This window comes from Hemitrygon akajei, chromosome 7, assembly GCF_048418815.1.
Source record: "Hemitrygon akajei chromosome 7, sHemAka1.3, whole genome shotgun sequence".
NCBI classification, from domain to species: domain Eukaryota; kingdom Metazoa; phylum Chordata; class Chondrichthyes; order Myliobatiformes; family Dasyatidae; genus Hemitrygon; species Hemitrygon akajei.
The window spans coordinates 78,797,401-78,811,110 of NC_133130.1; the positions used below are offsets into that span (position 1 = coordinate 78,797,401).

Consider the following 13,710-nt stretch of genomic DNA (forward strand, 5'->3'; position numbering starts at 1 on the left):
TGAGGAGTAGGTGAGGGTTTTGGCCAGTGAAAATACTATTGTGACTGAGCTGAGCCACATTTGAAATTTGCAGTGTTTCTGCGTACACTTAAAGCCTTAGGAGCCTGCCTGTGTTTAACATCCTCGGCAAAAAATTATCTTAACTGCTCCTTTGCCTGCATGTGTAAACTTGAATATATTATACCCTGGAACATTAATGTGGTTTCCTTCTTCTAACACAATCTGTATTAAATCTGGCAAATAGCACCAGCCATATTCTTTGGGCTTATTTTTTGACCAGCTCCAACTGTAAAATCCAATCACCCACAGGCCTTTCATAAGCATGTTACAAGTTAAATAACTGTCTATTTCATTACTTTCTATAATAATTTTCTGGAAGTAATGGTGTATAACTCCTCCCCCATTTGAAATTTGCAGTTACCAGAGCAAATGTTCCCCTGTCCTAAGAATAGAGGGTACGATTTCAATGGACTAGAAGGACACTAATTTGATTGTTAAGAAAACAGTAAAAAAAATTGTGAAGTCACTCTGATTAGCTGAAAATGTGAAATGACTTAACATCCTCTTGAAAATTTAGTCCTTTGCTATTTACAAATAGATCTTGGAAAGGATGTGTTGCTTTCATGAATGCAGAACTTTCTGCTTTGTAATCAGTTAAACTTTGAATTTCACAGGCGTCACTGATGGTCTTTATTGGTCTTTATCTTTGTTAGTGATCAGTATTTCGCCTTGGTTTATACAAAAGTTTGTGGAAGTGCCAAACCCTTGCATGAGAATAATAATGATTGCAATCAGATTTGGATACATTGACAAATAGTCCCATATCTTGCAGAGATCCCTGTGTGTTATGCTTTTGGTTGGCTAATATGTTAGATTTTGGCTTAGCACTGAAGACATTTTGCTACCATGATAACATTGTCATAATGCAGGGTTCCCATCCTTTTTAATGCCATGGACCAATACCATTAAGCAAGGGGTCCATGGACCCCAGGTAGGGAACCCTTGTCTTAATAGATCATGATTTATATGGTTTACCTGTAATTGCAGCAGTAGATAGTATACTAGTAAATGTAAAACAAAATTCTATACCATTATATAGGCAATGACACAACCAGAATCACATATATGATATTGCATATAAGCAGGCTATTTATCCTGTTGTGCATATTTGCTCAAAGAGCTATTCAATAAACCCCACTCTCCTCTTATCCTTTTCCTGTAGTTTTCTAGTTTTCTTCATCAAGTACTATTCAAATTTCTTTTTGAAAATTGCAAATGAATTCATTCCCTTTGATTACTATTAATACATCCTACTCTGTTTCACTTACAGTATTAGATGAGTGTTTGAATAAGGCCTCTTGGAATTGGAAAGCATGTACTAGCATTGAGAGAGGAATGGTTAAAAGACAAAGGGAGTAGGAATATTTAAGTTATTTTCAGATTGACAGATGTTACTTCGTGCCATAAGGACCAGGACTTGGAACCCAAGCTAATTGTAAAGTTATTTATAAATTGGGTTATTGACTAAGATAACAGGACTGAGTGTGAGGCACACAAGTTAGCTGGCAATATAATACCGGCAAAGAGATCAGGTGGAAGATGTATAATTAGTTCTGTAGATGCTGGAAATCCAAAGCAACACACACAAAATACTGGAGGCGCTCAGCAGGTCGAGCAGCATCCTGGCAAATTAATAAACAGTCAATGTTTTGAGCCAAGACCCTTCTTCAGGACTGGAAAGGAAGATGAAAAGACACTAGAATAAATAGGGGGAGGGGGAGGAGGATAGCTAGAAGCTGATAAGTGAAACCAGGTGGGTAGGAAAGGAAGGAATGTAATAGGAGAGGAGAGTGGACCATAGGTGACAGGGTAAGAGGAGGGGACCCAGGGGGAGGTGATCGGCAGGTGAGAAAAGGTAAGAAGCTAAAGTGGGAATAGAAGAGGGGAGGGAGAGGGATTATTTTTTACCAGAAGGAGAAATCGATATTCATACCATTAGGTTGGAGGCTACCCAGACGGACTACAAGGTGTTGCTCCTCCACCTTTACAGTGACCTCATCGTGGCACAAGGGAAAGCCATGGACTGACATATAGGAATGGAAATGGCAATTAAAATATTTAGCCACCGGGAAGTTTCGCTTTTGGCAGATGGAACGAAGGTACTCAATGAAGTGGTCCCCCAATTTCTGACAGGTCTCACCAATGTAGAGGAAGCCACATCGGGAGCACCGGACACAAGAGGCGGCCCCTGCAGATTTGTAGGTGAAGTATTGCTTCACCTGGACAGACTGAGGCCTTGAATGGAGCTGAGAGAGGAAGTGAATGTGCAGGTGTAACACTTTGACCGCTTGCAGGGATAAGTGCCAGGAGGGACAGATGGACAAGGGAATCATGGAAGGAGCAATAGTGTATAATTAGTTTGCAAAGGAATACCGGCTGGTTAGACAGAATAGACAGAAAGCTGGAAGATGAAGCATAATATGGGGTATTCATTTAGAAAAGAAGCATAGAATGCTTTTTTAAAATAAGGAACTAATAAATGCTTTTCAGTAGCATCCAAATGTTGTTGTAAACAAAATACAGTAACGTTGTGTGAAACTTGGTGATGTTGTTGATAGTGAGGCGGACAGCCTTAGGTTACAGGAAGATATTGATCAAGTGATAAAATTTAAATCTGACAAGTGTGGGCTAATATATATGTTGAGAGGACTATCAAGATCGAGCATACACAAGAATGATAGGGCCCCAGGGATTAATGAAGACCGAAAGATCTTTGATATACAAGTCCAAGGATCCCTTCATAGCACCAGTAGTTAAGGTGATAAGGAAGCAATGTGGAATACTAGTCTTATTCAGCTGGGAGATTAAAATGTAAGAGCCATGAGGTTAGGGTACAGCTTTGTTAAATATTGGTTAGACCACAATTGGAGTACTATATGATTTTATTGGAGATGGTACAGAATAGATTCACAAGAGTGCTGCCTAGGATGGAACATTTTAACTGTGGAGAGGCAGGGTGTGCTGAGTTTGTTTCTCTTGGACTGGAGCAGGTTGAGTGGAGACCTGATCGAGGTAAACAAAATTGATGGGCTTAGAGAGAGTAAATAGTAGGAAATGTTACCTCATTACATAGGTTTGAAAAATTAGAGGCAGGTTTTTTTTTTCACTGAGAGCATGATTTGATTTTGGAATGCACAGCCTGATTGAATGATGGAAGTAGATATTTTAACAATATAGAGATGTATTTAGATGAGCTTTTTACTTACCAAGGCATGGAAAGCTATGGACCAAGAAATGATAACTGGAATTGGCATAGGTGGACAATTGATGATCTGAATGGACGTGGTTGGTTGAAGTATCTGTTTGTGTGTTGTATAACTAAATTTAACATGCAGCTACTGCAGGTAGCTAGGAAGTTAAAAGGCATGTTGGCCTTTATTGCAAACAGGTTGGAATATAAGAGCGTTTACCTCTTGCTATTGTTGTCCAGGGCTTTGTGAAACCTTTTCTGGATTACTATGTGAGTTTTAGTCTAGATACATAAAGACGAATACACTTGCTTTGGGAGCTTTGCTAACTAGCCCAGTAGATTAAATTATAGGATGGGGCAATTTGTCAAATTTAGAAGAATGAAATTGATCACTTGGTTGTAGAGAAATTGTTTGGTGAATAGAACTGTAGGGCCTAGTTTAGAGCTGAAGGATTGGTCATTTAGGACTGAAATGGGAAGATTTTTAATTCTCAACTCCAGTTATTTAGTATAATTGTGATTGGCACATTTATAGCCTTTTATGGAAATCAAGGGATATGAGGATAATATGGGAAAGCAGACTTGAGGTATCAGCCATGATCTTGATGTATGGTAAAATGCTTTTAGTCTACTTATTTGGCCTCAAAAGTTCTTTTACTTAACTTAATAAAACATTCTAGAGGGTATTTCTAAAATATCTTTTTGTTAACACTTAGTGCACCAAACTCTTATGGTAGTGTGATTTCCATGAATAGTATTTTGTATCTATTGCTCAGAAAGGTAACCAGGGCTGCATTTTAAACACTTAAATGTCACTGGCTGCAAAGCCTTTATCATATGGTGGACAGAACAGAAATGAATTTTTTTGTCTCATAATGGGAGGTTCTTTCATGTTTGAAATTGAAAACGTGTGTATCTTAATGCAGCAAATGTATGTGTGTTCTTTTACATGCACCTGTTTCTAATTTTCAAACATGAGAGACGTGCATCAAAAGGTCTTTAAAAAACCACAGTTTTACTGTGATGCACAATGAACATTAAGCTTATGAGTAATAATGATTGTTCAAGCTGTGTTACCTAAACACTTATTATTATTTAAGACAAATGAAAATGTAGGTGTCTCCCGTAAGCATCATCTTTGTTTTTTGTTGAGATTCTGATCCAAGAACTGTTACTAAGATTGATTTTTTTCTTGAAGAATAATTCCATTGTGGTTTGAATGGAGTTCATACAGAAAACTACAAGGGTAAACACTACAGTGACATTTTAAGATTGATTGTGTTTCCAATAAACATAGTTTCAAGCTAAAACACTTGTAACATTAAATAATTTGTTAATTATTATTGTTGGATGTTATTGTTCAGTTGTTCTAATCTGTCTGTATTTAAATAACTGCCTTTCTACATCTGATTTCTTAATTTGTGATTTTTTTTTTTACAATTTAGGTTGTGGTGAACATCTGGTACGAACTATGTTGGCCAGGGAATGTTCAGTGGCTCTACAGGCTGAAGATGCCCACCAAGCCTTATTGGAGACTATGCAAAAGAAATTTGTTCGTAAGCCCTGTTTCCACTTCTTTCTAATGCAGTAGAGATTGCCTACCCTTAATAATTTTATTGTCCCTCTCCTTTAATATTCCTATCCACTCTTATGTAATCTTCTGCTTTATCCTTTTCTCACTAAAGTATTTTATATTTGATAAACAAGGATTGAAGAGGGGTTACAGAAATGGGGATGGAATAAAACTTTGAACAATTGAGTTTGAAGAAAGGAAATGTTTGGATTAAAATAATACTAGTGTTAGAAAGAATGGTCTTTTGACTGAAGTATTTTCAATAAAATTAGACTTGTGAGATAGCCCTTGAAAATGTGAAGCTAGCGAATTAATGTAAGCATGGTTTTGGCCACACTGAAATTCAGGTAACAAGGAAGAAGGAAAGTAGCTGGAATAAAACAATAAGAAGATTTCGGCAAGATCTATGCAGAGGGAGAAAGACAGAGATAATTGATCTGTTTAAATATGAACTCTGTTTCTCTCTACGAAAGTATATTCAGGGACATTTCGCTGTCAGTAGCAGAGATATGTGTAATATTGCAGCAACTTGAAAAGCTTTTTTGCATTTTACGTCAAGATTAATATCAATAATATGTTCAGGAAGCAACTGGTGTATTTCAAGAAGAATATAAAATCTTTAAGACTCTACATTTGTGATTTGTTGATGAAGTATTGAACTTGACAGGCAGGCCTATTATAATGTTTGTTACTCTTCATGCATCATCAAGATGACAATGACTCAGATTATTTCTCAATAGTGAGGTTTCATTCTGGTCTCACCAATTGGCCATTTTTTTTTTTCTCTCTGCAAGTGTGGTTAGCCATGAGCAAAACTATTTGGCCTCATTGCCCAGCAGCCTTCCTCAGAACACTAAGGTTAATTATTAAAATTTGCAGTAGGAATGGATGTGGCCATTGTCACACAAATGGAAAAAGCATGCTGCTTATCATGGTGCTATCTAGTCTGGTTAATACAAGGGTTGTATTCAGCTTTGTACACTTGCTAAGAAGCAATATTTATAGCTAAAGACTAATGTTAATGGATTTTGCTTTCCAACCACTGGCAGGAAATTTCTGCTCATTCACTATGGAATATCAAACAATTTGTCAAATTAGAGCTAATGGAGAGTGAAGGAAAGGTGGTGGTGAAGTAAAGGTGGGTGTTATCATTCTGAAACTGATGCTATTTCTTCCGATGTTGCTACTGAGGTTCTTGTGGATGAATAGACTTCTCTGGATCTGAAGTTATTATTTTTTCTGATGAGAACTATTTCAGTACTGTAAAGCATTGGAAACCTACCTGGAGCAACAATCTGCTGGAGGAAGTGTGAGGAAATAAACTTGATGTTTCTGGTCGTAACCTTGCATCAGGACTGAGAGTGGTGATTTAAGTTGGCCAACTTGGAGAAGAGGAGTGACAAGAAAGATTTCTGAGGGAATTGGTAGATTGAGAAGGGGGAAAAGATGGTGATAGTGCCAGGGAAGGGAGGTGAAGGCGGGAACGGAGGTGGAGCTGGAAGACACAAATCTGGAGTTAGGAAAATGGTGACAATAGTAGATTTGAAGGATCAGTACCTGAGCAGTTGGGATAGTTAATGGATCTCTTCCTTTGTTGTGTTGAACCCTTCTCGCCCATTGGTATGGAGAGCAAAGAACAAAGCAGGGGGTTTAAGAAAAATGCATTAGAGAAAAGCCAAAGATAATCTTAAATTCCAGGAGATTCAACAAATAGTGAGCATATTTACCAGACAGTAGGTCTTGATTGTGCTTCTTAGTCCTGTTAGATGTAGCATGGATTAATTAAAACACTTATACATCATACATGCTTAAGTATGCATCCCTCAGTCTTTAATGTGGAAGTATTGTTTATATTAGAAGTATTGTCCATGTTTTCAGGCTAAAAGAAGGGATAATAGTATCATAACTGAAGATCGAATGGAAAGTTCAATAGATATAAAAGTATATTAATCACCTGACCAAAGTCTAGACTGTAGACAGATTTAAAGCACAGATGTTGGTGAACTGGGTCAGACTTGTTTGAAGGGTTGGAAACTGAAAGAAATGGGAAGGGTTGGTGGGGGCGGATGCGGGGAGGTTATGAATGAATGGGGTCATGGTTGCAAAACAATAAATGTGTTCAGAGATGGTCCCAATTGTGGAAGTAGCAGAGCCATATGGCTTGGTAATGGGATATCGGTAAATATAATACTGAATCACTATAAATGAGGAACACTTTAAGTAAGGAAAGCTCAACATTTTATATCAGGATAAATACTGATGGATTTAGTTTAAAATAAATTTATTATCAAAATACATATATGTTATTTACACTGAGATTAATTTTCTTGCTGGCATTCACAGTAAAACCAAGAACCATAATAGAATCAATTAAAGACAGCCCCCAACAGGACAGGCAAATAACCAACGTGCAAAAGATAACTATGTGTAAATAGAAAAAGAAAAAAATAATAAATAAATAAGCAATAAATATCGAGAACATGAGGTGAAGAGTCCTTGAAAGTGAGTCCATAGGTTGTGGGAACAGTTCAAAGATGGGGTGAAGGAAGTGGAATGAAGTTACCCCCTCTGATTCAAGAGCCTGGTGGTTAAGGGGTAATAATTGTTCCTGAACCTTGTGATGTGGGACCTGAGGCTCCTGTACCTACTTCCTGATGGCGAGAAGAGGGCACAGCCTGGATGGTGGTGGTTCCTGATTATGGATGTTTCTTTCCTGTGACAGCGTTGTGTGTGTATTTGTTCAGTGGTGGGGAGGGCTTCGCACGTAACGGACTGGGCCATATCCACTACTTTTTGTAGGCTTTTCCATTCAAGGGCATTGGCATATTCATACAAGTACGTGATGTAACCAGTCAATATACTCTCCATCACACAGCTGTAGAAGTTTGTCAATGTTAGATGACATGCCAAATCTTTGCAAACTTCTAAGAAAAATGGAGGCGCTGCCATACTTTCTTCATAATGGTACTTACTTGCTGGACCCAACACAGATCCTCTGAAATGATAATCATGACTTAATTGCTGACACTCTGATATGGTGATGAGAAACAGCTCAAGGTCATCCAGTTTCCACCTGAAGCCAAAAATCAGCTCCTTGGTCTTGCTGACATTGAGTGAAAGGTTGTTGTCGTGACAACAATCAGCCAGATTTCCAGACTCTCTCCTACCTACTGATTCATCATTGCTTTGATTCAACTAACGACTATGATGTTGTCAGCAAATTTAAATATGGCATTGGAGCTGTGCTTAGCCTCCTTGTGCACCTATGCTGATGGAGATTGTGGAGGAGATGTTGTTGCCTATCCAAACTGACTGGGATCTGCAAGTGAGAATTTACTTGGAGATTAAAACCACAGAGTGAGAAGTTGCTTAGTTTGGTAGACTTGTACAGCATAGAAATGGGTCCTAATTTTATTACCAAATGTGGAACTCCTCAGATTGCTGATGTTATTTGGCAAGGTGTGAGCAAAGAGCAGGGAGGTTTGTCAGAGATTTGCTAATTTTTGTTATCTATAACAAACTAAATGATGTGATTAAAAAGTACTGTTTCATTTTAATTGATTCAGAAGCTTGCTATCCATGTTCAGGAATGACATTGACCGTCACAAAATAGTACTTATTTGGGCCATTTGCTTTGTTTTATTGCTAGCTAATATACAATTACTAATTCCTCTTTCGTAACTTCTGTGCCTTGCACTGCATTACTGCTGCAAAACAACAAATTTTGCAGCATATGTCAGTAATCGTAAACCTGATTTTGATTCTGATCTTGACATATGTGCAGGTGGACTATGTTGCATTGGAAACATTTCCACGTGCTTTTTCCTGAAACTATTTCACTAAACTCAAGTTTGAAAGGCATCTTCTTTGGAAATTTTTTTATTCTTTTTTCCTGTTTCACTTCAAAGTCATCCATAGATGGAAAACAGATTGTATTGTGCATAATTTGGTAAATTTGAAAATTATTAATAATATTTTGGGTAATAATCCAGCACAATGACTTGCTATTGCAATTCACCATAGAGGTTTATTAGGTAATTAATATTGTAATTTATTAACAAGTTTTAGGCCTTTTGAGGCCGATAATTGGTTAATTTGCATTTAGAACGATTCAGCAGTGAAGAATAAATAATAAATGGGTTTAGAGATGTCGCTTGCATATGCATAATCTTTTTAGTTTTATTTATTTATATAAAATTGAAAATGTAATTATAATTCTATAGTACTAAGTGGTAGAGTTGTAAATTGCATTTAAACAGATTTCATTATAATAGAGATGGAATCAATTAGAATCATCACTTGTTGATTTTGATAAAATTTTCTTCACAGAAATATTTCAAATATTGTACATTTTATAACTACCTTTCTGTGCACAAGCTTTGCTTCATGGTCAAGATCTGAAGGGTTACATGCCAGCAGAGTATTTCATAAAATGCAGATGCATTTTTACATGTCACTTTTTATAATCGGCTGGGGAGATCAAAGATGCACAGTGACTTTTTACTGTCTTCCTGTAAAGAGGTGCCATCCAGCAAATGAACAGGCTGTTAGCAGACCTGCAAGAATACTTGGCAGGACAGTAGATGTAGCCAGCAGGCAAGAAAGCAGCTTAGTTACATTTGTCCTGCGAGCAACTGATTGTAGCCTTTGCTGTCGGCAGCCAGCATCCTGTTTACAATTTAGATCTGAATCTCTGTGGGACTTCTGGGCCCCTAGCCAAATTGGGAATGCCTGGCATGGTCATTCAGAGCTCTTTAAGCAGCAGGTGACAGACAAACTGATGGCAGATGTTTTTTGCTTGTGTAGCTTAAAAGCCGTATGCAACAGAGATATTACTAAATTTGGGCAAGTGAGGTGGAAGGTACTCTTAGGAGGCACAGGGAAAGGACGATAAAGAGCATAAATATTTTTTATTTAATAGGTTTGAGATTTGGTTGTTTGTGGGGATGGTGAAATGTTTTGAAATCTGATAGACATAAAATAGTACTTTCCAAATCCAAGTTCATTGTAGACTTAGTTAAAGGTATGTTTTTTTTTCAAAATTCTTATAAAAAAAATTTCTAAATTTATCTCATTAAATACTTTTAAGGACTCCCAATAGTAAATTGCAGCAGAGGAGACATATCAGAGCTTTATTTCACTAAATGATGACAACAAACAAGATTGCATTTCTCAATTTAAATTATAATAATCTGACTTTGAGTTTAGTTACAGTAAAAACGTGATTAGGTGAATGGTTGCATATTATTATTTGTTGTGAAGTACTTCTGTATAAAACACAAACTTCTAAATCTGTTTTACTCATTGCTAATCTTATTCATTTGTTTATTTTCCTTTTTCTTTACCTTTTCCAGCCATAAACCCTTATCATTCTCAAACCAAGAAACCGTCATGGCATGTTCCATTTGTCCCAATTTGATGCAAAAGCAGCATTAAAATCAAAGAATATAATATTGAAACAAATATGAATGCTATGTTATATAATTTCATATTTGGAGATTAATTTTATTTTTATTGGTCTTCTGGAATGATTAGAAATTAATCACAGATTTGTGTCTGCAATGCAGCTTTGCTACATGGTTCTGTGTTTTGACTGAACAGCTGTTTATCCCGAGTGTAATGGATGGATGAATGTCATTATGAGTTTGCTTGAGAATTGTTATTGGTGCCAGTTAAATGCAGGCTTGTGTTTAACAGCTCAATATCCTGAAACAAAATTAAAGGCACCAAAGTACCAAAAGAGAAAAGAAGGCTGATTACATGTATTTACATATAAACTATTCCCAGTGCTTTGAGTAGCAGGGTTGTTTGGGGGTGGCAAAGAATTCAGTTATTCAGCGCAGGTGTAGCAGTTTATCATGTTGCAGAAGCATATTTGAGTTATTACAACAACAAACTAACTTCAGGGCAATAATCCTTGCTTAATTAATAAAAAGTGAATAAATTGTAACCAGTGCTTTCATGGTTAACGGTGGTATTCACTTGGCAGCATGTGCAACTGCTCCCTCTTTTACTTTCAAACACTCCCCCAACTCCTTCACCACACAATTCAGAAAAAACAATTCATTTGCATGAGAAATTAAATATTTTTCCTTTGTCAGTTCCTCAATCATATTTGTCATCACTTTTCAGCATGTGAGGGTTAGAAGCTCTTGTGTTAATACTTAGAATGGACTTTGATGATGACCAAATAGGAAACATTTATTATGAATCATAAAGTGAGCTTTAGTCACGGCCAAAGGGGAAGAACAAAGGTTCTATTTTGAGAAAAAATTTAAGAGGGTTGCAGTGTTTCTTCACATCGTTGCAGTTCTGAATATGCATTCTTCCACTTAATGTTTCTGGATATTTCCAGGGAGCCTCTAGTGCCATTTCCTAATGCAAATTAAACCACAATTCATTACTGTATTTAGGCATATAAAAAGCAAATTATATAACCATTCATTTTCAAATAGGAGAGAAAGGACTATTAATTTTGTCTGAATCATTAGCTTCCCATAAATTCAACATACTGTTTATATCAGAATGTAGCAATAAAGGTTCCCACTGTCAGTTCAGTCAAACCTTAGTGGGTAAGGATTTAATTATTTGTTGATGTATCTAAATAAACTAGGGTTTCTCAACCAGGGTTCCGCAAGAGGTCACTAGAGGCTACGTGAGAGATCAACATTAATTTTTAAAAAATAGCGTGTTTTAAACTTGGCGCAATGCACAAAGCTAGCACTCACAGTGATCGAGCAACCCCTTTAGCAGTCTCGTTAGAGATCTCTCAGCCCAGTCTGTTCATTCAAGTTTTTGATGCAAAATAGGGGAAGCCGTTGATAATTGGTAATGGCTATATTGTTCAAAGGGGAGGATGGTAGGCTGATGGTGAGTACTGTATTGCATGGAGGGGAGAATGGTAGGCTGATAATTGGTGAGCGCTGTATGGCATGAGGGGAGGACGGTAGGCTGATAATTGGTGAGTGCTGTATTGCACGGAGGGGAGGACAATAGGCTGACAAGGACCATGAAGTGCACTGTCCAAGCATCGAATGAATTTGCCCAACTTTGGCTGTGATGTCAATCTCTCCCTCCTGATGTACTGAATTTCTAAAAGATGAGTATCCTGCTATTCATAGGGAAGCAATAACATTTTGCTGCAGTTTTCAACTTCTTACATGTGTGAGCAAGCTTTTTCTTGTTTAACAAACATCAAGACCAAGGATAGAAATCATCTCATTTCAGTTGAAGGCAAAATGTTTGTGTGTTCATCTCAAGTTTGATCCAAAACTAAATATCTGTGCAGCAAAAAAACAAGCACAGGTTTCACATGCTAGGCCTATATTTGAGCCTGATCACATCACCTAGTAAGAAAATGTTTTTTCGAAGTCTTGTATGAAATTGTGCCTCAGGCTATATTTTTATTCATATTGCTTTGGCTTATGGTTTTTAGTAACTTTACTGTTCAATATATTGTCAATAAATTTTAATGTTGTAAATAGCATTAGTTAAAATCAATTTACAACCTTTATTTAAATTAAATCCACCAAGCCTACTTATAGAAAAATTAAATCCCATTTTGGCTCAAGCTTGTTATTTAACATAAACTTACTATGTTTGCCTAATGTGTTTTAAAAATTTATGAAAGGGAAAGAAAAAGATTAATTTCAAGAAAGGTAAGCGAAGCTTAACTACCTGTTTTTTTCTCGAAAGTTTAGCTAAAAATTTACACTCTACTTAAAAGAGATTTGACAGATATTTTTGGATTATCATATCTACAACTTACTGATCATGCTAGTGTACCATGAGCTGTAGATATAATAATTTTTACACAAGGGTTCCCTGAGACCTGAAAATTGTCTTGAGGGTTCCTCCAAGGCAAAAAGGTTGAGAAAGGCTGAAATAAACTGTTGTTCTTCATCAACATAATACAGTAAATCTTTCCCTAGTCTTCTTTGCTACTATTTTGCTGTTAGAAAGAGTATTTGTACAGATTCGTCATATTGCAGAAGATCTATAGAAAACACCTAGATAACTAATCACCAGAAACATTTGCTGTGTCTTCTGTCTTTCTACTTAAAGTCTATGATTGAACCTTATACCTAAAATTCTTCTGTTGCACAGTTCTCTTCTAATATTAAACAACAGTGAACATTATATCCAGAAGTACACTAACAATCTCTTAGTAGATTTCAGCAGGATTACATGAGGGATACAAGTCCTGCCCTGGGACTGACAGTATTAGGTACATCTAACCTTAACTTGTGGCATCATTTTTGTTCAGATTGTCAAAGGAGACAAGCACCAACTGTTTAAAATAATTTGCCTAGTTCAAATCACAGATGATTGCATTTATCTTCACTTTGTTGAAATGCAATTAAGAGGAATCAAGATGAAAGTATAAAAAAACTGAAAATGGCAGATATGTGAAGTAAAAATAGAAAATACTGAAAACAAGTCAAGCAGCATCTATAGAAAATGCAGTTCCAAGCTGAAAATCTCGTCTCTTTTCAGGTCCAGAAGGATATGGGATACAGTGTTGGCTAGAGAATAGGAAACAGAGTTGTGGTAGAGTGTTGTTTTTTCAGACTGGAACCCTGTGACCAGCAGTGTGCCACAGGGATCAATGTTGTTTTGCTGTTGTAAATTTGTGGATGAGACTAAAATTGGCGGTATAGTGGATAGTAAACAAGGTTATCAAAGATTACAATGGAAGTTTGATCAATTGAGCCAGTGGATCAAGGAATGGCAGGTAGCGGTTAATTCCAGTAAATGCGAGGTGTGGCATTTCAGTAAGACAAGCCAGGGCAGGATTAGCATGGTAAATGGCAGGGATTGGAGGAGTGTTATAGGAGAGAGACCAAGGGTGCAGGTGCATTTTCTTTGAAAGTGGAGACATAGGTAG

General features: G+C 36.8%; 1 protein-coding gene across 3 annotated transcripts in view; it reads left to right on the forward strand.

The window, feature by feature from the left end:
• The window catches only part of tasp1 (taspase, threonine aspartase, 1), a 145,966-nt gene that overhangs the window by 99,928 nt on the left and 32,328 nt on the right, over positions 1-13,710 (forward strand). For all 3 annotated transcript variants that reach the window (XM_073051278.1, XM_073051279.1, XM_073051280.1), the window contains one exon: positions 4,696-4,806. In XM_073051278.1, coding sequence (XP_072907379.1) covers positions 4,696-4,806 — 111 coding nt within the window. The remainder of the gene's footprint in view (positions 1-4,695; positions 4,807-13,710) is intronic.